General features: G+C 29.4%; 1 protein-coding gene across 2 annotated transcripts in view; it reads right to left on the reverse strand.

The window, feature by feature from the left end:
- The window catches only part of Fas3 (fasciclin 3), a 154426-nt gene that overhangs the window by 43233 nt on the left and 85992 nt on the right, over positions 1-25201 (reverse strand). For both annotated transcript variants that reach the window (XM_075363106.1, XM_075363107.1), the window contains exons 5-8: positions 22390-22587; positions 19169-19347; positions 16074-16215; positions 12894-13007 (exon numbers count right to left, since the gene is read on the reverse strand). In XM_075363106.1, the coding sequence (XP_075219221.1) occupies positions 12894-13007; positions 16074-16215; positions 19169-19347; positions 22390-22587 (633 nt within the window). The remainder of the gene's footprint in view (positions 1-12893; positions 13008-16073; positions 16216-19168; positions 19348-22389; positions 22588-25201) is intronic.

A 25201-nucleotide genomic window follows, 5' to 3' on the forward strand; every position in this document is an offset into this window, starting at 1 on the left:
TTTTTGAAATTATATAATAAAAATTGAGTCATTAGAGCTGAAATCAGCAACAAAGAAATTTTGTTTATAATATGGTTATAAAATATAGAGTGCAAAATTTATTTTCAAAATGACAATTTTTTAATCCAGCAGACCGAAAGGGCTTCAGTGGACAGTCTGAAGGGGAATTACGTTGGGAGCACAGGTTTTAAAAGCCTAGACTCCCGTGGCCGGACCCAGAAATGGGTTTGAGAACGCTGGTTCAAACGGATATGGAACGCTATTCACAAATCCGTCCATAAAAAAAAAAAATTACATTAAAACAAAACTTTAAACTTAGACCCGACATTAAAATAAACACTTGAAACACGTCCGATTAACAGAATCATACAGCAGCAAGGGACACTGTCCAGGCTCTGCGATTGGAAGGGAGAACTTTGTGAAACTCCCGCCACTTTTGCGTTCCATTCCGTTCCATAATCCAGCAGATCCTTTCTTTTTCCTGTTTAGCCTCCAGTAATTACCTTTCAGATAATACTTCAGAGGATGAATGAGGATGATATATATGAGTGTAAATGAAGTGTAGTCTTGTACAGTCTCAGTTCGATCATTCCTGAGATGTGTGTTTAATTGAAACCCAACCACCAAAGAACACCGGTATCCACAATCTAGTAATCAAATCCATGTAAAAATAACTGACTTTACCAGGACTTGAATGCTGGAACTCTCGACTTCCAAATCAGCTGATTTGGGAAGACGCGTTCGCCACTAGACCAACCCTGTGGTTAATCCAGTACATCCTGAGAAGTGTGAAAAATCAATCATACCTCATGCAAAGAAGACTGTCATATTGTAATTGTATTTATAGTTACACTGTAGTTTAATAATTTGTTGCACATTTAATGTATATAATCATATTTGTGATTATGTTCATTGAATATGTAAGAGGAAAAAAAAGTATGTTTGTATGTATTTACATATATTTACACAATAACCAGTGAGTAAGAAATTAAATATGAAGAAATTGATGTTTTACTTAACAAAAAATATTTTTGCAAGATCATTTTTTATATTTTATGTTACATTTGTTTTATTACAAATGTAACAATACAATGTAATAACATTGTTTCAAATGTAAATCTTTTTTTTTGGGTGTGTATATATCTTTTATAAATTTCGTAGGTTTTTCATACACTATCAATTTTTTTATTACTTATATGTAGTACGCATAATGTGTGTGTGTGTGTGTGACAATGTGAATTATACAGTACCCCATAGGAAGGATTGCACATCAGGGGTATTTGTTTTCTTTAATCAAAATAAGTAATGGAATACAAAAAAAGTAATGATCAATTAATGGCTTGATGTAACATCAATGTATATAATTTACAATGGCGCAGATCAGAACTGCTTTCGCTGAGAGCAGTGAAGTTGATTGTACAGCCAGTCCTCTTGGAGAGCAGGGTGAAGGTATGGTATTACATTGAATTATAGGCACTGTATTACTTCCATTCAGGTGACTTGAAAAGCTGATACACATTTCACTTGGCTCAGTGACAAAGACAACAGAAAACTTCTGTTTCACTTTCCCTAGAATGATCTACATAGTTCTTGTGGATCAGAATATAAGGGCTATCCAGAAAATAACTTATGTTTCACTGTTGTTCATAAAGGAGTTCAGGTAGCAGCGCCATCTTGGTGGTCATTACCAGCCTGATTCAGTACGCCATGAGGTGTGCTACATGAAGGACTGTGATAAGTCTTGTTGATTTTTTACAAGAGTTTAAAATGTGTGCTGCTATAGAAAATCCTGCCAGTTGTGAAGTGAGATCGGTTATTAGATTTCTTTTGTCAAAAAAAAACTTTGCCAAAGATTTCACGTAACCATTTGCATGAAGTTGTGACTAAAAAATTAATTTACCATAAGTTCTGTACTTGATGGGTTCCAAAACTTCTTCCAGAACAATACAAATTCCAGTGTTTGACATCTGCTTTGACTTTTCTTGAGACCTATCACACAGAAGATGAGGTACTTCTTGATCAGAAAGTGACAGGTGATGAAACTTGGGTCTTATATGTGAATGTCAAAACAAAACAATAAACTATGGAGTGGAGCCACATGCACTACAAAAGAAAACCATGAAAATGTCAGGAAACTGTCAGCAAGAAAAGTGATGGCTGCGGTTTTCTGGGACAAAAAAAGAACAGAACTTTTGAAAAAGTTTGGAAGGGAAATTTTCAATCATCCTGTATACAACCCAGATCTGGCACCAAGTGACTGCCATTTGTTCCCTCATATGAAAAACTGGCTGGCAAAAAAGAGCTTTTATGACAACGTGGGGCTCCAGGAAGGTGTCATTGAATGGCTTCAAAACCAGGCAGCAGAATCTTTTGATGAAGGAATACAAAAAACATCCACAATATGACAAAAAGTGTCTCAATTTATTTAGTAATTATAGAGAAAAGAAGTTTAAAGATGTATTTTCAAATTGTAGGTAATACATTTTTTCCAAAAAATTGTTTTTTATACGAAAACTAAGTTAATTTCTGCAAATCTCAATTCCCCTGAGGGAGAAGAACACCCGCCTTGTAGCGTGTCTGGTTGCTACACCACCCCCTCCATTCCTAGCCATGAGTGGCTTAATTAAAGGACATCTTCTTGCCCTCAAACTGATCACATTCTAAAGTCATCAGTCCGGCCTCGTGAGATGTCACTGATGCAGATGCCTCGAAAGACATCCATATCAGTAAATTCCGCCCTAGTTATGTTTGCCTTCAAAGAAGACATCAGACATCTAACTTTATGTACTTTCTGCACATCCCAACCCCATAGGGGAAGACAACCGCCTTGTGATGCTTCCAGTCGCCACCCCCCCCCCCTGTTTCATAGCCCTGATGGGCTTTAATGAGATTACTTTCTGCACTGCCCTCATATTATGTATCATAGGACAACATATAATAATACTACCTACTACAGCTGAAGTAATCAAAATAAAAATATCTGTCATAAGCCAAATGTTATTTCTTTTTTGTTAGTAAATAAATAGATGCACCATTTTTTTAATACCATAGATTTAATGTTTCAGAATCAATTTTCATTTATAATTTATAATCTTTTTTTATTTTAAGCAAGAAAATTTTATTGAAAGCAACTAAAATCAAATCAGAAATCTGTAACTTAGGTGTTAAATTACAAGGTTAAATTACAAATTAAGGTTCTCAACCTTGTGCCTGCAGGCACACATGCATCCTTGGAGCTATTTACAGTCACCTGCGACAAAGTGTTGAAATAATGAAAAAAATTAAAGAAAATAAATAACGTTACTTTAGTTTTTAAAATCTTGCTAGTGAGAAATTTGCTAAACTGGCTACACTGACCGCCTATTATAATCAAGCGTCCATCGACATCTTTGTTGTATTAGTAGTATGGTATCAGTTGTCACCGAGTACTGTTGTTGTAATCTCGTACTGTTGTCATCATGACATGCTATCGATGTGTTGTGTTTTTTTGAAGTTATACTTTTTTACGCAATTAGAGGAAAAAGACGAGAGTGAAATTTTAACATACGCACGCACACACCGTCACATGAAAAACATAAATATAATGAACTAAACCATTAAACAAAGTTCAGTTTGTATATACTTTCGTTAAGTCCCCTCGTAAGAGGCCAAAGTGATTAATATTTTATATTGTGAACATTGTTGTTCATACAACCTTATTTATTTACTCTTAATAATTAATATTCTGTACATAAATATCAATAAGTGTTTAAAGATTTGAGATTAACTCCCTGTAAGTATTATTTGTTGTTAGTAAAATAACAATTATTAATTTAATAATAATAATAAATTTTTTAATTACAATTTATTCTGAAAATAACAGATGTCCAATAATAGTTTAGTATTTTTTAACAAAATTTAAATTATCAATATAAAAAAACAGTTAAAGATATGCACATAAGTATTCTTAGAATGTCTACAACTAACATTTTATTTTATTAATTTAATATTCATCTTTGTCATTTGATTTATTTATTTAAAAATTTAATATATTATCATATGTTAGCTACTTGCATAGTCGTTTAATATCGTTTTAAACGAATTTAACAAAATTCGAGCATATCCTTTATCACACAGATTGTTTAAAGCCCTTGTTGAAAATAACAAATTTTCCCAGGCTGACCTTATCATCCATATAGATATAAGTTGGTTACGTAAAGCCAAAGCACTTGCCTGATTTTTTTATCTTCTGGAAGAGATAAAGAAATTCCTCATTTTAAAAAAATAAAACGTTTCCACAATTAGATAACCTACAATGGTTGATGGACTTCGTTATTTTAACTGACATATGAGAAAAATTGAACAGTTTAAACCTGGATCTGCAGGGAAAAAATAAACAATTAGCTGAAATGATTAGCTCTATAAAAAGTCAAAATACAGTTTTGGATAAACAACTTGTCGAAAAATTCTCTTGTACACATTCCACAGTTGAAAAAATTGATTAGTGAAAATAATTTTGACCAAACATTACTTATCACTAATCTTAAAAAACTTATAGAACAGTTTGAAAGTAGATTTCAGCAATTTGCCATTATCAAACCTGTGGCTACATTTTTTGTAAATCCTTTTACTGCACGAGTAGACATTACTGAAACTGCTAAAGCTATCGCAGAACTTCTTCAAGACAAAAAATTGAAAACTGAAGAGATTTTAGATTTTCATAATGACATAATAATATTAAAACCTCACAATACAGATGAACATTTTTGGAATTTAGTTGCCCATAAAAAGTATAATCTTTTGAAAACAGGGGCCTTCAAAATCAAATCCTGTTTTGGTTCCACATATTTGTGCAAATCTTTATTTTTCACCATGAATATTATAAAATCAGAAATCAGATTGCAACTTACTAATGCCAATCCTGATGATTTTTAATGATTAGGATTATCATCTAACATTCCCAACTATGAGAAATTAAATTAGCAAATGAAATGCAGTGTCAAAGATCGCACTAATTTGACTTTTATAATAAATACATAATATGTTATAATAAATATGTTACAAAATGTACGTTATAATAAAGGACATAATACTTTTAATTTTTTTATTTATTTATATTTTAATCTGACTGTGCTCGCCACTATTTTTTGTAATCTCAAATTGCCCTGTGCTACAAAAAGGTTGAGAACCCCTGAATTACACTATTAAATTACTTGTCACTTGTGCTTATTAAAAAGCTGTATGATGCAGAACTACTTTAAATGTACAATTCATTTTTTACAGTAAAAGACTGATTATCTGAACATCCATGAAATATATGATTACTTAACTGAACTTGATTTTCAATGATTTTATCAATGGTCATAAAAATAAATGGACAAAGTCTTACATTATTTATCTTTCTGTATATATCTTAAATGTGCACTTTTTATTGCACATTTTTTAAAACATAATTTACATGTAACTTAGAATGAAATAGATATTCTAGAAAAAACATATTTTTTAAAAATATTATCTGAATAATCAATTTTTTTAATGAACCTAGACCCTTGTGGATTGGATAATTTGGTAATAATCTATTATAATCTTATATAAATGGGAAAATAATTACTAATTCTCTTAAAAAAAATAAATAAATAAAATACATGAATGATAATCTTTTAACTGGCAGACAAATCAGTAAAGGTGTTTTAAATTAACAGAACAGGATGAATAAATAATAATATTTAGTTAACTATTTATCTAACTGTATCAGAAAAAAAGAACATATAATTATATTATGACCATGCTGTGCAAGCAGCAATACAAATCAAAGAACTCTGTGATCAGGATCCATACAACTTACAAAATCAAATTTCAAAATTACTTACCACTTACTTACAAATACATCATTCCTAGACCGGATCATCTAAAAAAATTAAAAATTCCTAAAAGAACTGAAAATAAAATGGACTTTCTTTTACATTTAATCAACTACATATCAATTTTCTAACAGTTTGAAATAAATACTGAATTCATAATAATTATGTTAATTTTAGAGATTTAGTTTACAAATTTTATAGCATTTACACATTTGCAAATCACATGAAACATGTGAGGTAAACATTGAGGCAATGTTAAAAAGTACTAATACATTCACTACAAGCAACGTTTGCAACACAACCTCCTCAGATTGCATGGTCAAAAAAAAAACAATAATGAAGAAAAGATTTAATTAAAAGTTAATGAAACTCCTGTCAACTAGTAAGACACATGTAAAAGAAAGTTCACAATTAAGAGTTAATAAATCTGAACCTGCATCAGGCATTACTGTATTCATGGCTATATATTTTTAAGCAGTCATATTTAAAATATGAATGGCTTAAAAGAAATGTAAATATGCAAAGCACCCAAAATAAATCGCACAGCTAGACTGACTGTGATGCAGATATCTACTTAAAGCCTGATTTAGACAAGCTCAAATCTCTTCTTTGCAAAGATGTATTTTAATATCTGTGATCAATCGACTACGTAAAAATCTATTATCAGATGAATAAAGCAAAAGCATTGAAAGAAGCTGGGTTGAAAGAAGAGAATTCAAAATTCACATTCCAATTAAATTTTCAGATAAATTGCAGAAGAGTAAAACTTATTTAAATAGCTGATTATTTGAATGTCTGGTATTATGTGAAGTTAAAAGGTTGTGAAGGTTGAGGTCGGACTTGAAAAAAATATCGAGGAGCTCAACACAATACAGTAGCCAATAGTTAATTCTAATGATCTCAGTTTCTTACATTTCAAGTGACTGATGAAGCATTAACAATGCAGAAGGTTGCAAAAAAAAACCAAAGCAACACATTAAGCATCGACCAAGTCCTTTAAGGTAGTTGAGATGATATGTACTTAAAAATGACATGTGGGCCCAAGTGAAACTACGTATGATTGAATCTGCATGATAAATTGTAATTCAACAGCTGAGAGATCCAGCAGCATTATTAATTCACACATTTTTTTGTGGGCCAATAGAACCAGTCGGGGTTCAATACTTTTTTAAACAACATTTAAAATGTATTTCTCTAAATATACTAATCCCAAAATAAATAAAACACAACCCTTACCACATCTTTAACTATTAATATTAAGCCTAGAGTAGACTATTAAACTATTTAAACTAAATTTACTATGTGCTTCAATTTTATCATACAGATTATTTACACATAATGTGATATATGCTGTACAGTTTTATGCACCACTATATTCAGTGAGAATAATATTTGTTAATAAGTCAGAATTCTTTAGGTGCTGATACATTAAATATGCCTAACATCACCCTATCTGAGCCTCTAATGAGGCTCATGGTATACTTACTCCATAGAATATTTCTGATATTTTATCTTCATAGATAGTTAAAAGAATAAAAATTTATAGATGTGTTTCTGCTTGTAACAGTATTGTTTATAGATAGCCAGTTTGGTTTTCAGTTAGCAGTTCTAGGCAAAGGGATAAACTAATCTGATCAGGGCTTTGGAGGTAGACTGTACATTGTTCCATATCTCCTTCCCGTATTGGATGAGTACTGTGGAAATTGTGTTTGCCACCAAATTAGCATGGCTTTACCTGCAGTGCGATGCTAATATTTTGTAGTAGCCAGCAGATATTAGCATATAAGTTAACATATTTATGTAGAAGAGCAACCACTTTTTTATCTTGTTTCTGTATTGTGGAGAATCTGTCTGTGGGACTGTCTGGAGATGGTTTCTATTTAGGGATTATATAAAAAGCCCAAACAGCTGCTGAAATACCTTTGGATCGATAAGTACCTCTGACTAAAAATCTACATCTAATAGTAACAAAATCTGAAAATATAAAACGGCTATTTTCTGGTTGTCTACTGTCTTATTCAGTATATATTTGTTTAACATCGCTGTACATTTGTTTTACATATTTGGTATTTTACTAACTAGTAAACCAAATGCGACAATCAAGACATCTAAAATATAGCAACTCGATTCAAAATCCACTAAGTAGAAATAGTACATGCACAATTATAACAACATATGAGTATTACATATAACAAGGAAAAGTCATGAACTTAATGCTCTGGAGCAACAAAGATCTATATCTAATCCTCATCACATAAATCAAAACCTATGTAAAATGATTTACATTTAATGTAAAAGATTATGATCAAGTAACAAATTTAACTACATAAAATCAACCAAACAGTACACATGTTCATCATAAACAAATTTAATCGACAACCATTAATCGCTACAGGACTATTGCCCTCAAAAATTAGTCAGTTTTCCTTATACAAGATTACAGAATTATTATTAATAGTAATGTAAATTTAAATCACATCATTATTATTATTATCAGATTGATATTTAAAACTCAAGCTTTAAAAAGCAAAATATAATAACCAAATCAGAGCATATATATATATATATATATATATATATATGCATTGTTCTATAAAGATGAATCTATCTGAGAAAATCAATACAAAAACAAATACTGGCAAAGTGAAACAAGTTAAGTAGCAAAACTTGACAATAACATGAATGACAGCAAACCACATATATATATATATATATATATATATATATATATACACACACATAAACACCTTTATGCATATAGATGTATATATACTAAGAAATAATAAAAAGCCAATTTAATTTTACAGCAGAGTGTAGTTTATGAAACACTTTAATTTTAACTTCAGTTTTATTAATTGCTATTCATTTTTTATTTTTTTTTTTTTAATTAGAAATGATTTGCTTGAGTTTCTTTTTGTCTGTATATCTGTTTTTTAATAGAAATTTATAACTTGATAATGGATTGAAAAATCTTAATTTGGTACATGTGCTTACACTATGTTCTCTAACAAATAAAAAAATGGCATTTTATGTTATCAAATATGAAAAAGGTAGTTATTTTACTATTTAAATCATTAATAACTTGGTAATTCTGTTATACAAAATTATGTTTATTAGTTAAAATTTAAAAATTATACTGTGATCTCATCATTTAAATGTAATTTCAAACAGAGTCATCCCAGCTATTCTTGACAGCAATGAGATTATCATGTCTACTATCAGAAATTTTATATCCTTTTGCACAAAGTTTCAGAAAAAAACCCTACTTCCCTCAAAACCCTAATTTTTTTTTGGAAAGTCCTATTGTTAAGCATCCTTCTCACAGGAATATGTGTCGAAAATAGATTAAAAAAGCACTTGTATTACTGTTATGGTAACATTCCATATTACAAAAGATTATGTCTACATATTCTAAACAAAATATAACATTCGTAAACTTGGAAAAGTTAGGAAAACCTTTCATGCAGAAATAAAAATAAAATGAAATGGCATATAAATAAACTTGTGCTGTTTCACATGTAATATTTAAAAAAAAAAAAAGCACTCAGTCTGCTTAATACTTAAGACTAAAGGATAGTTTTAACAAAAAGAAAAAACATCTGTTTTATAGTCGGCTTAAAAATCTGATTAATTTATTTATCACTGGAGCTGAAAAAAAGTTCGAAAATATTTTTTCCAGGTTGTACATACTTTCAATGATCATCTAAAAACTGTTTTCATTTTTTCAAACTAACATTTTCTACCATATCTCGGACATTTGAAATCATATTCAAACAATTTTTTAATTCATAATTTATTTTTTAACGAAACATAATTTTACAGAAGTTAGAATTTCATAGATATTGATGATTTGAATACTAAATCATACTAAATACTAAATATGCTTTTATAAACCTAAAAATATAAAATTGGATTTTTTTTTGTTAGAGAATGTTGGTGTAAACACATGTATAAAAGATTATTAAGATATCTCGAGCTCTTTTCAAGTAATAAATTACCATTTATAAAAAGAAAGATGGTTAAAAAAGTGAGTAAAAGAGGAATTTACCTAAGACACCTTGAATCAGTTTGTAAAAATTGAGAACTTCCCCCCAGGATGGGTGTGTGTTGTGTGTGTGTGTGTGTGTGTGTGTGTGTGTGTGTGTGTGTGCATGTGTAAATATAAATATATATCTTGATATATAAAAATGATACATCTATGTTTAAATTTATTTAAAAAAATTACATGATTAAAGATAATTTCTAATGTGTTAAACATATTTAAAAAATATGACTTGTTTAATACAAAACAATTTGAAACTTCAACTGACATAAAGATATTTTATATTGACATAAAGTATTTTCAAACTGATAAATAAATCATTATCAGTACATAAAAATACATTATATAGATCGTATTAATAAAAGATAAATTATAAATATAAAAACAAATTTCAAGATAAAAAACAGATGTGTTTAAAATCCATGTAAATTATATAAACACTACACATGAAAAGGTGTTAAAGTAAATATAAAAAAAAATTACTACAAAATAATTCAAAATTCAGATCCCACTATTCAAAATTATTTTGAGCACAGTTTTATCTTCACATTGAACAATGTGCAGATAAATGTGTGTTTTTTGTTTTTAATTAGTATTATTAAAAATTCATCAAAAGAATATTATTTCCAAAAAAGATAATTTTTTAATTGTATTTTAAATGAATTAGTGGGAAAATTTTTCAAATGGATCAGGAATTTACTAAATGGCAACACACTCAAGAATACAAAACATCCAGAAATTTCACTTTGTGGGCAACAGAAATACTAGCCTTATTATTAATGGGAATTCTATCCATGTTATCAGCAATGATCCTTTACCTGAGAAGTACAATGCAATGGTTCTATCCATTTTGAAATTTAGATGGTTACAACCCAGCCAGTGAATAATGTTTTTGAGCTGTTATCATACAATTTTCAATTCCTTTTAAATAATTATCTTCAGATACAGGTACAGTTATGTTATCTGCACAAAAGGTTATAATGAATGGCTCAAGATTTAGAGGCAGGTCATTAATAAAGAATAAAAAAGCAAATGATCAAGAACAATTCCTGAGGTGTTCTACATCTTGAAGTAAGAACTAAATTTCACATGTGTATTCTTATCAAAAGAAAAAATGTCAACTACCTGTTTATGTTTGTAATGACTTTAATGAATTTTAAAGTCAACTACCTATTTATGACTTCAATGAATTTTAACCCCTTCCTTTTTCCTGTTTAGCCTCCAAGAATCATCGTCAGGTATTACTTCAGAGGATGAATGAAGATGATATGTATGAGTGTAAGTGAAATGTAGTCTTGTACAGTCTCAGGTTGACCATTCCTGAGATGTGTGGTTAATTGAAACCCAACTACCAAAGAACACCAGTATCCATGATCTAGTATTCAAATCCATAAAAAAGTTAACTGCCTTTAACTAGGTCTTGAACGCTGGAACTCTCTACTTCAAAATCAGCTGATTTGAGAAGATGCGTTCACCACTAGACCAACCCGATGGGTAATGAATTTTAACCACCTCCTCTGATACTACACCTACAAAGTTTTTTCATCACCAAGAAATGCAGAACTAAATCCAACGCTTCAACGAGATGGCAAAAAATTGAAAATGGAACCTTTTTGTTACCTATGCAATTTAAAATATTTCTGAAAAACTGAGAAATGGCTGTGTCAGTAGACAATTTTTTCATAAAATATGCTGAAAGTCTGTCGATACAATCTTTGAAATATGAAAGCTGATTTTTCATTTTTCCAAATTCTTTAGAAAATACAAACAATAATAAAACTGGTCTATAATTTTGTAAATTAAGTGCTGAATACACTTCAAAATGAAGTGCCTTCTTAGGGAAGGGAATAACAACATAAAACCCAAAGAAGTTAGGGAATACTCTGTTGTTGAAACTATTACTTCTGAATTTTCTCAGAACATTATTTTACCTTTTATTATATAATAAGCTGAATGATGGCTAAATATCTTGAAGTTTGCTTTTAGTAATTAAAAGGACCACATAAGAGCCATTTTCACAGTTTAAGTAACAAGATACATTAAACATTAGAAAAAACATACAGTAAATGTTACTCATATCAAATGATACAGTCCTTACATACTAGACAAAAGTGTCCTTTAAGCTTTTACTTTATACGATATCAAAATTAATAAAATTAAAATTTCAATAACGGCATTTGATAAGATGAAAACACTTATGGAAAAAAATATTACCAAAGACTAGAATGAATAAATTTTAACTACTTGAGAAAAAACAGGTGGAAATAAGTAGAATAGGTTGAGTAAAAATAACATTTACCATAAATAATTTCAGTAGGCCGATAAAGAAAAACATTTTTGAAAAGCATATTTAAATATTGGCCTGTTTGGGCAAGAAACCTTGACGATTCGAACAGAAATAAAAAGAAGGCTGACTTACTTTCACCACTGTTACTATAGAACAATAGTGAGGATTAGTTGACAAGAGAGTATAATGAAAGAATAATTTTATTAGAAAATTTTTATATAAGTAATATCTGGAAGAATCCATACCTAAAACATGAGAGAGCTTAGTGAAAAGAATATAAAAGGGAAGGCCTGATTCTAATTCAAAAACAAATGATGAAAGATATTAACTACAGAAACTACAATGAAATGGAAAGGAAAACCGGTGAAAGAGGAGGGTCTTCTGGAGGGTTGCTGTAGATTGATCCATAAACTGAACAATTAGAGGAAAAGGGTAATGCTAAATGGGAATACTTATAAAAGATGTTCACTGACTAAAATATGAGAGAAATTCACATCCATTCAATTTCTACTCAATAGGTATTTAAAGATTTTTCTGTTTTGTCCAATACAAATAACTTGAAAAATTTTAATGGATTCATTACATCATTCAGAGTTTACAGTACCCATCGATAACAAAAGGGAAACTTAATGCTGCATTTGATGGATTGAACAATAACTATTAACAATATTTAATAAACTAAAAATCTTAATTTAAAAATTAGACTTTTCAATTAAGAACTTACCAGCAAAACACCACCGACCTTTGGAACGAGCAAAGAGAACACCACCAATAAGTACAAAGACAAGAACAATAACGATGATTATAATGACTATTGTCCAAGCTCCTATTGACCCATCTTTAACAGACAAGAAATTTGAACAAAGATTAATACATAATACTGTAGTTGAGTATTTTAAAAATTCTTGATTTATTATAGAAGAATTTAATTCTATGTGGATACTTAAAAAAAAGTTTTAAATACTTAGCACATTAACTTCAATGTTGCTACTGTAACAGATTAAAATAATTTATTTATTAAAGGTAGAAAAAAGAAACTACTGATCATTTCACAAGATGTGTTCATAGTTTTCTTATCTAAGAGAGATCTTTAGAAAAAAACACAATTTCATATATGTTTACACCTCAAACTACAGGTGTAGTACTTCTGAAACAATGACAATGATGGAGAAATTATGGCCTTGCTGACCAAAATCTGGCATCCTGTATCATACCTGTGAAAAGTTCCTTCACTGGCTAGTATCAATAAGTGGTTTATTCAGTAATATATAAATAAATAACAGAAATATCTGCAACAGCACTCAATGGACATTACAAAGAAAAAAATACAGGTTTTTCATACATATATATATACGTATTTCTTTTTGTAATTTCATTCTATGTTTATGAATTTAGTGATTATTAATTCTGTCATGCAGACAGCTGATGTACAATAAAACAATTATTCTTCATTCATAAGAGTTTCCACTAAATGATTTGAAACTTTTTTGCCTACTCAGTGTTATGCCAGTTACATCAGTTCTAAAAGTAATAATATTAATGCGCTGTAAACTAAAAATATCTTCACAATTATCATTTGTTCTACAAAAAAATTTCACATGTGACTGATGCTGTGCTTAAAGAATTTAGTACTGTATCATTTTTATAAATTGCATTTGTAACTATTATTTACTAACAAAAAGAATAAAAAAAGAAAGCAGGGTAGTTTCTGGTGAAATATCAGTAAAATTTTAATAGGACATTCTTGTTTAGTCTTGAGTTTTTTAAAATAAGTGTTAAAAATCTTAATTCTGGATTCCTGATGATCCAGATAAATATGTTCATAATACGAGGTGTTCAAAAAGTAACAAGAATTTAGAAATTTTGCAGGTTGTATTAGTCAGATTCTCAGGATTTTTTCATTGTTGTATTGGTAAACATGTCTGAAAATTATCTGTACATTTTTAGCCCTATTGGATGTTTAGTATGTTGTTAGCTGTCAAAAGGATAACATGTGTTTTGGTACGATCGGCAAGTTTTTATTCGCATAAATAATGGATCAGAGAATTTGTATTAAATTTTTGGTACCAATTGGCTCATGCCATGAAATTTTTCGAATGTTTTGGGTATGAAACATGTGACAGAAAAATTTGTTCCAAAGCTGTTGAATTTCGAGCATAAATAGCGGCAAATGGAAGTTGCTCAAGAGTCGCTAAATGAAGTCAACAATGATACAGAACTACTGAAACGTGTCATAACAGGTGATGAAACATGGGTTTACGGATATGATGTCGAAACTAAGGCTCAATCATCCCAGTGGAGGCATTCTGAATTACCAAGACCAAAAAAACCTCAACAAGTAAGGTTGAATGTGAAGGTTATGCTCACCGTGTTCTTAGATTTTAACAGCATAGTACATCATGAGTTCTTTCCACAAGGTCATACAATCAATAAGGAGTATTACCTACAAGTTCAACGCCATTTGCACCACAATAATGCGCCTGCTCACACTTCATTGCTTGATCGTCAATTTTTAGCCAAAAACAAAACTGTAATGATACCCCAGCTGCCATATTCACCAGACATGGCTCCGTGTGACTTTTTCTATTCACAAAAATAAAGAGAACCTTAAAGGGCCATCGTTTTAAAAGCACAGATGAGATTGAAAGTGAATAGCTGAAAGAGCTAAACGCTATTTCAAAGATCAAGTTCTAGAAGTGTTTTGGGGATTGGAAAAAGCGCTGGCATTAAGTGTATAATATCTAATGGGGACTATTTTGAAGGGGATAACATTAATGTAGACAAATAAATAAAATTCTTTCCAAAAACAAAAATTTTTGTTACTTTTTGAACACACCTTGTATATACAATGACTCCAGTTCGAGAATCAATGTTTTCATGTTAAATGTTAAGACTTACACCTGATTAGAATATCATTAACAGTTAAGTAATACAAACTTCAACAAACATAAACTATGCAGTAACAAAATACAATGAATCTACACATGTGCGTGTGCGCACACACACATACCTTGCACTTAACATGATCTTCATTGAGGTGAAGATGGTTCCTCAAAATTACACAATATGCAAAAAAATAAGAAATATAATTTGTTTCCTATGATTTTCATTTAAAGTTCACACCCAAATAATAACTATTATAATAAAACTTAAGTCAACAAATAAATTACATAAGAAAAATAGTATATTCTTTATGATAAAAATGTCCCAGGATTAGAAGATTTATGGCAAATTTTAGGGCCAGACTGACCAACTGATACATATAATTTACCAGCTTTGAAAAGTAATTACTGCCTAAACTAAAAAGAGACGTCATGTTTGTCATTTACTGCCTAAATGACAAAAGAGACAGTACATAACTGCAGAAAACCCTTAAAAAAAAAAACACCATTCTCTTATTTTGGAAAGATGATAAACTTTTGCAGAATAATAAATGCATTTTTTGAGATATGCTACATGCTACTCTGGTCTTCAGTTGATGAACTCAAATTCAAAATACATCAATCCGGAAGAATAAACCCATTTGAAAAATAACATGTTTTTAAACGTTTAATTACATACAAGAGCAAAAAATATCATTCAATATTTAACTGAATTAAAACAATTTTAAATACACAGATACTAATACCAATTAATAGCATATTAAGAAAAGTAAGAAGAAACAAGTATCTGAAAGATATTAAATTTTTAAACATGTATATTTTCAACATTTTATATTGTGTATTTCTAATACTGCAACAATTTAACATTATTTACAATATTTAACCACATTAATATTTACATAATTAAAGCTAACTGTAACTTATATATAAGACAGCAATGAAGTATATAACTGTAAATATAGCAAGTTAATAGATTATAAATAGACAACATTAAATAAGTAAATTGATAATTGTATTTTTACCTATTGGTTCAGCACTAGTAGATATTTCAACAAAATATGTTGCAGTCCCTAGCTCATTTGTCGCTTTTATAGTATATTCTTGTTCAACATCTTCTTTGGTCAGTTTATTGATAATAAGAACGGTCTCCCATCTTGCAGAATCCTAGCATTTATTATTTTTTATTTTAAACAAATTAAAAATTAATTAGCATCAAATTTTAATATAAAACATATAACTGAATGAACAAACTTTAAATGATGTCCCCTAATTAAGAAAAATCATAACGTAAAAACTATGTTAAATAGAAACGTAGAGTCTGTGACATTGTGCAGGCTAATTTTTTGAGGACCTTTTATTTTATATGTAATTCAATATAAATGATATATACAGTACTCATCACTAGTATCAAACTACATTTATGAAGATAAATGCCCAGTATATTATAAAGTAACACGAAAGAGATTTGCCATTAACAGTTTAGCAAGTTTTTAGAAAGGTGTACAGATAAGATCTAGGAGATCACAAAAATAAAATAATTAGGAGATAACAAAAACAATAATGTATCTAAAATTTAAAGACTGAACACAGTAGTAATCATAAAAAACTAACTGACTCTAATAATCGATGGTTTTCAATGCCGTCCTCTGAACTGAACTTGACACACTTCAAATGAGCTCACTACATCTGAGAGCACAGTGGTTGAAATTTAACAGAACTAGTGTAACTATATTCGTATGTAAAGCACCACAAATTTTCACCTTTTGTAGCCAAATGATTCCTCTTGTGTACTATTTTTACTGCAGTGATTTAGCAATAAGTCTACAGGCAGTAGGTTATTTTTTTTATTAATTTATTTACGTTTTATCTGATGAGGCTACCTTTCACATTTTGGGTAAGAGGTAAATAAATTTAATATCTGAGATCAGTGGATCCAGACATCATCTTTTAAGAGAACATACTTGATCGCCCTAAAGTTAATTGGCCTAATGCATGACAAGGTTATTTGACCTCCTTTAAATAGCCGAATACTTCCAATAATTTTTTCCTGCTCACAATAGAGATTTACAGCGCATCAGTCAAAATAGTCTAACCATAGTGCTTTTCAAAAAAGATGATGTATTTCCATTATACAGTTTAATTGTTGATTAAAAAAAAAACAACATAAATAAAAAAACAGAAGGAATGATTCAATACCATGATTACCAGTTACATTAGACATTATAACTCATAACTGAATTATTTAATTTTCTCTTTACATTTATCCATGTTTGTAATACTACATTTGCACGTAACCATAAAAAAATATCCCATTTTTCCAGTACTGTTATAGTCAAAATAATTTTAAAACGGACTATTTAAAAATATATATAGAATAGTTTTTATACATTTTTTTAATAACCAAAATGCAGTCAGTATTTATAACTGCTTAATAGATTTTCAACTGCATCAGAAAATAAATAATAATTAGATATAACACCAAAGCAAAAATGGCAACTTTTCACATTTTCATTTATTAATAATGTTTCTCATCATGACAGATCCAGAATGAATTTATTCCATTTAGTTTAATTATTTGATCATATCAGTTTTGCCTACTTCTATAAATCATAATCAAAAGTGTGCTGATTATTAATCTGTTTATATTTATTTATAAATGTATAAGTAATATTAATGTCCAATAATATAAAAACATATTTTCACAGAATATATAAAGCAAATAATAAAACATCCAAAAGTAGTCTCCTTAGGCAGATACATATATTTGCCAAAATCTATAAATTTGTTAGAAATACTCCTGGAAGCCATTTTGTGATATCAGCTGATTCATCGTATTGGCATCACATAATCAACATTTTTGTATCTTTCCTGTTCAGAGCATTTATCAAGAGAGGGAACAAGTAAAAACAACTGGTGCTAAGTCAGAAGGGTACAGTGGATGGTATGGAGTTTTACATTGTGCTGTGCCAGATACTCTTTGAATTGTGTGGATCAATTTGCTGGTTCACTGTTATGCAAAAGAATCCAATTTTTTGTTTCCCATTTTTCAGGTTGCTTCTTTCTTATTGTATCCTGTTAACTACTTAGGACATCAATGAACATTTCCATTTTTACTGTTTGCCTGTCAGGAATGAATATGAAGTGAACAATATCCTGTAAATTGAAAAAAAAAATTTCCACTATAACTATTCCTTCCCCCCTATTCAAACAAAATTTCTGTGGCCGCCAAGAGATGATGTCGATTTCTGTTCTGACAACTAGTATTTTGCTGTGGATTTTACAATAAACACCATGTCTCCTCTTGCGTTATGATCTTGATCAGCCATAGTGATGAAGTCTCTGCCAGTGTCATGTGAGTTTCTTTCTGATCCACAGACACCATTCTTTGAACAATGTGTTGACAAACAGAATGCATGTTTAGATCATTATGGAGCCCACTATGATGACTTCCAGCTAATAATCAAAACTATGTTTTTGTTATTTCCTTGGCAGTTTTTCTTCTATCATTTCAAACTCATTTTCAACATACTTGATATTTGTTTCACTTTCCAAAGTAGACGACAAGTGTCATCTTCAACACTAAGATAACCACCACTAAAATACTTATATCTATCGTAAACCTTTGTTTTATCCATTTCCAATCTTCTGAAATGCTTCTTCAAGCAGTGTTAATATCTCTGGTGGTGATTTTTAATCAAAGCATAAGATTTTATATTAGTGCACTGTTCAATTGGTGACATTTTTTACTGCAACATATTCATTACAAAACAAACAGCTTTAGTATTGTTAGGTGCAAAACAGGAAACATGTAATGTGGCTATATTGTGATATCATGAGTGCTGGTAGCATAAAAAAATTATATTTTTAATTGTATGAGGCAATTCTGAGAATGTTTTGAACCTTTCTTGTATGCACGATTCAGCATACTTTAAAATCACTTTACTATGAAATATATCGGTACTTTAACGCAATATAATCCAAAAACCACATTTTTATTTCACTCACAGAATGTAACTTAATCCATAGTATATAAATTTTTATCTGGGGGGATACTACATTACAGATGAGCTAAAAAAATCGATATATAGGTAGTATTTTCAGAGTAAACCCATGATACCTGTTTATTAGACTTGGGTACAGTAAACTTATTTTGAGACTCTCCTTCAAAAATACTAATTCTGCCAACATTCCATGTAAATGTTGGTCGAGGATTTGCTTCAATTACCACACTTATTCTACCTTCACTGCCTTCAACAAGACCAAACCGTTCGAATTTATCAGCTGGTTTTGGTGGATCTGGAATAAAAATAAAAAAAAAAATTAAAGTACTGTAATCAAAAAATGCTCAAATAAAGTTTTACTGCAAATCCAAATAAAAGTAGAAAAATAGAAATTTTGCTCTAAAATTCTTATGTATCTGAATTTCTGTCTGTATGCAGAGTGAAAGACATCTATTACCTGACTAATTTTTTTTTATGACATGATGGTTGATGTGGAAATAAAAAGCAGGGAGAAAAAAGTGACACGTCCTGTACTATAAGATAAATAAGTACAAAAAAAAAAATTAATACGGTCTACAAGAGAGAAACTTTTATACATTGTACCAGTTTTTTAAACCAAATTTTATATCAGGAAAACTAGACTGGGTTAGGCAAAACCGGTATAGAATACAAATTAGCTCTAATCTCACTTGGTTCTGAAATTTTTATTGTGCAACAATATCATATGGAATAGAAGGAAGAACAATTTTTAGAAATTGGAATATGGGATCATGCCTTAAATATATAATGCACATAGATTATCTACTTTATGATATACATCTCTTTGTAAGTCAGGATCACAAAATAACCACATACAACTTATCTGAAATACAGTATTTAATTCATAAATTTTCTTGTTATCTAATTGCTTTTTCCTTACACCCTTAAAATTATAAATACTATTATTGTGGTTCTGAATTTCAGAAGTAAACATAAAAGGAATAAACTTAATTGTTTCATATTTATATAAAACACTCTTTTCTTTTTCTTATCATGCTATCCCCATAACAGAAGATTAGCTGCAATAACGAATCATACTACACCTTGTATCACGCCTTATATCAAGCAAAAATATTGTGTTTTCAGTCCTTTATATTAAGCAAAATTTACACTAGAAAACTCAATGTAAGAAACACTCATTATAAAATAACAAATAATTATAAATATTCTATAAGCATTTTTATAGGAAAAGTTATTTAAAACAGTGACAATATGTTACAAGTGCTATGTTCTACTTAACTTTTTTCCATTAAACTGCAAAAATTGATATAATATAGTTATTCATGAATGTGCAATGCATTTATTGAATACTGCTTGTGTTATGTTTACATGATGAAATTAAATCCTACTACTGATGATTAAATTAAATCCTACTACTTAAATTGCCATACTGTTAAATTGTTAAATGATTTGCTTTTTAAATATTAACTATTATAGATTGTTTGAAGATCAAACTATGTTAAAAATTACACAAAGCATAATATAAGAACACAAATAATCAGAATTTAATATTAAGCGAGCGGTTAACCACTATACAACAAATCATACGTGAGCATAAAAAATGAGAGCAATTAACCATCAGTGTTAACCTGACGATATTATAGTGCTTGACTATAAGATAAAAATCATTTCATTGACCAATTTAGCAGTAACAGTATGGATCAATAAAATCATTTATTTGTAATAATACAAATATATCATTACAAATGATTATTTGTAATGATGATGGTTGTTTAACAGTATATAACCATCACACAGCCATCTAGGTTGTTTGACAGTTATATTTTGAAATATACCATCACTTTAAAAAACTGATAATTGTTGCTTCAACAGTGAAACCAAATTCAATTAGAACAGCTAATATTTTCAGAACAAAAAATGAAATACAGCAGTAAAATAAAATCAAGTAGGAAATCAATTTAAAACAGACATTAGTAGAAGAAAACAACGATAAACTAAAGGTGATAAAATTAACAGATTAGAAATCTGATTATTTCATGATCAAAGGCACAAAGTAAAAGTATATTCTGTCTAGAAAAAAATTTCAAATAACCCCTTAGATTGTTCACACTCCGTCTTAAAATTATAGAAAGATTATTTTAATCTACACTTAAATGAACTTAGACATTGTAAATATTATAATATTTATAGTTTTTTGAGTGATCAGCAAATTAACAAACATGTACTTAAAATACACAGCTCATGATCCTATAACAATTGATTACAGTTAAACCATTTTACTTGGGAAAAAAAGTCTGTTGCAATTCAAGAAGTTTGAGCGAGTTAAAATTGAATATCTTTAAATTATTTTGTTTGTTTCATTTCATATATTAAAGTTCAAACCCTTACCTCAGAGTTGGGAAGTCTGGATTTACGGTTAATCTGTACCGGTCAAACCCAGTCAAATGATATTTCTAACTAAAATTTTAATGAGAGTAACAATTAGAAATGAAAAAACATCCCATTGTAAGTTCTACACACCAAATTTAATTTATAGAAAACAATTTTTAGCTTACCGTAACACAATATTGGAACGGATAACATATTAAATTAAAATAAAAACAAAACCAAAAACACGGTTTAAAAGTTGCTGAAATTTAATATTTAACTAGGTACCTTAATATGTTTATGGTGGAACAATAGTCATTGGAATCAAAACTTCAAAATAAGCATAAAAATTTAAAAACATAAAATAGAACAGTGTTTCTCTTCAGTACATAAATTAAAATAATAACATAGATTTTTATGGAGAATCCAAAAACACTCATTAAGGTACAATCGGTATCAAATTTTAGCAACAGAAAGGATGAAAAGAGATTCCAGGAAATGCTATAATTCTCAGTGAATAACAATTATCCTCAAAATGAATCACTTACTCCATTTTATTCTTCAGCTGCAATAAAGGGCAAGTAGAATAAACAACCAATTTAAACAAAATTTTTAATTTTGTTAAAACTATATGATAAAAACTGATGAGGTTAAAAGTCTGAATAATGCAATAAAATTAAACAAAAAAAAATTAACGGGACATTAAAGGTAACTTCTGGTCAACCTGGACTTTTCTGTTCTGGATCAAATAAGATCCAGATTACTAACCGTATATACTTTTAACTTTATAAATAAATATACAATTAAATGAGACCTGCTTGACAAAAACAGGAAAGATTTCATACCTTCCCTAATTCAAAATGACATTTATTAAACAGTTCTTACTGAAACACAAACTTCACAGATAAGATGCAGCATCAGTAAATGCTTTTAATATAATATAACAGCAAAAAATTTAATTGATACATACATTTTACATTAAGGGTATGGTAGCCTAGCCTCCCCACCGCATCGAGTCCAGGATGATCAGCGATACAACTGATGTTTTTATCATTATCAGATGCTTGCAATATTCGTGTAATATTCTGTTCTGTAGAGTAGAGATCTTGGTTAGCATCCACTTTGGTTATAACCGGTTCACTCAACCCATCATTTACATCGACATCTCCTGAAAAATTCAAATATAATACAGTAATAGCTCTTAACAACAATTCAGAACCTATATCACGATTTAACATACTTATAAAAAAAATGAACATGTATATTTACGCAAACACAAGCACACAACTGAAATCATGTACTTAACTATATAAAATATGTATACAAGAAGAAACTTCTTGTGACAGCCAGAATCAAACCGACAAGACTGCCATCAAGGAGGTTGTTGAAGAGGTTTTTCACCTAAAATTAATCAAATATAGGGTACAGAAGGTTTCAGATAGAATGAGAGTATGAGGTGCAAATAATACATATTTTCATTTTCCCATGTACAACCCAGTGGTAGATATTATTTTGGAAAAGTGCTAGTACTGATCACCTTCAGTGACAAATATTAAAATTTGCAGTAAATTGTAGGCATAGTTAGATATTTACAAAATCAGTCAATTAAAATTAATATTCACATACCGTAAATTATTTTTATATATTATGACTATTTATAGTTTATATTAACTAAAACAAAATAGGATACAAATGTAAATAATGCTTTTTTAAATACAGAGTAAATATTACATGGTATTCTTCCTTCTCTAACAATTCAGATGATAAACTATTTCAAACAGCCTAATGTTATACTTCTAACAAAGTAACATCTACTTTTAATTAAGTCATCTTCAAGATAGATTAAAACTACTCTACGATTGTTAATTGCTGAACAATGTCTAGGACATTGTTGCTACCTGATAAGATTATTTCAAAACTTTTTTCTATGAAAAATAATAATAATTCATATATCCCTACACATTAAATAATCATTTCCATATATGTCATTATAAGCTTTCACTAATATAATCAAACTAAATCCTGCAACAGAAAATCAGTATGGCACCATTTAGATTTTTTTAATTAACAGTATTATTATAGATATGCTATTAGGCTATTATTATAGATACTATTAAGGTAAATAACAAAATGAAAATAATTTTTAAAAAACCAGTAGATCATAACACAGTATAAGTATGTCAGAGTAAAAATCATGTATTAGTTGCCAATGAATGATATTAATGATGATACACTTAAGTCAATAATAGAAAACAATGAAATATTACAGACTAAAAGAAAACTAAAACGTGGCAAAAGTTAAGAGCCATAATAATAAGCATCCTAATATCTGGAATACACTAATAATCTGTATATTTTCTTCAGTGTAGTTTATGTTAATATTTCTAAATAACAAATAAAACATATCTAACATATTTAACATATCTGTATTTACAGCAAAAGTATTTTTTAAGAAAAAGAAATGACAACTGCTATCAATACATCACTCTATTGCATAAAGAGGAAATGTTTGTTTGTATGTTAACAAAAATCTCAAGAATCACTATATTAATTGCTACCAAATTTTAACAGTAGCTTCATTATGTAATCTGGAGTGTCATAGGGTATATTAAGATGAAAAATTATTTATTAAAATGTGTAAATAATAAATAATCTGTTACGGAACTGCACTTCTCATTTGGGTTGGTAGGTGGCAAGCCGCTAAATTCTCATGCTCCTTTCTTATGGCAAACTGCTCCTAAGATATTTTTCAATTGAGATCTTATTGAAATTGAAGACAAGTCTGTGTCATGGTAAAAAGTATTTATATAATTTCAGTTTACCAACACCAAATTGTGATGAACAAGATAATGAAAATCCCTATGATACAATGTTTCAAAATTCTTTTAATATCAAAGAACTCCAAGAGTACATAAATATTAACCTTTCTAAATTAGTACCAGATCAGCATCAAACATATGATTTCATCACTCACAATATCCATAGTAACATTAAAAAAAATATTTTTTTTTAGATGCTCATGGGGGCACTAGGAAAACCTTTTTGATTAATCTACTTCTCATTCTTCAATACTTCTACTTCTTGTTAAATTGACAGGTAGCTTGGCTTTCAGTGTAGCATCTTCAGGCATCGTTGCGATGCTCCTCTCTGGTGGTAGGACTGCTCATTCAACTTTTAAATTGCCGTTAAATGTATAATGTGGTTTACAGTCAATTTACTCTATATATAAAAATGGTTCTCTTGATAAAGTTTTTCCAAAAAACAAAACTTATTGTATGGAATGAATGCACCACGATTCATCGAGTTCATCTTGAAGCGAATGACCATACCATCAGAGACCTTAGGTCATGTGAAAAGTTGATGGGAGATCTAACTATTGTTTTTGCTGGAGATTTTCAGTAAACTTTGCCAGTGTGGGCAAAACTGCAATGGAGGATGCTAGAACTTGTCGTATATGCACGACTGCCTAGTAAGGGACGAATCCAATAAAGAGAATCTTCCAATGTTACATCAAAGAATAGATGTATGTAGATATAGGAACTTAAGTATCACACGCGATAACAGAAAATTTAATCAATCCTATCTTAGAAAGGCCTAAATAGCAGTGTTTATTAAATTATCAAATAATTCAAGAGAATGTTTCTTGTACTAAACCTGTAGATGTGTACACAGTGGTATTGAAATTCAGCAGTGTTACTTGACCAGGAAATTTTAAGTTACACATGCTTCATTCAACTTCTCTTCTGAAGCAACCAACACTTGTCAAACACAACTCATAATTG

This window comes from Lycorma delicatula, chromosome 4, assembly GCF_047948215.1.
Source record: "Lycorma delicatula isolate Av1 chromosome 4, ASM4794821v1, whole genome shotgun sequence".
NCBI lineage: Eukaryota > Metazoa > Arthropoda > Insecta > Hemiptera > Fulgoridae > Lycorma > Lycorma delicatula.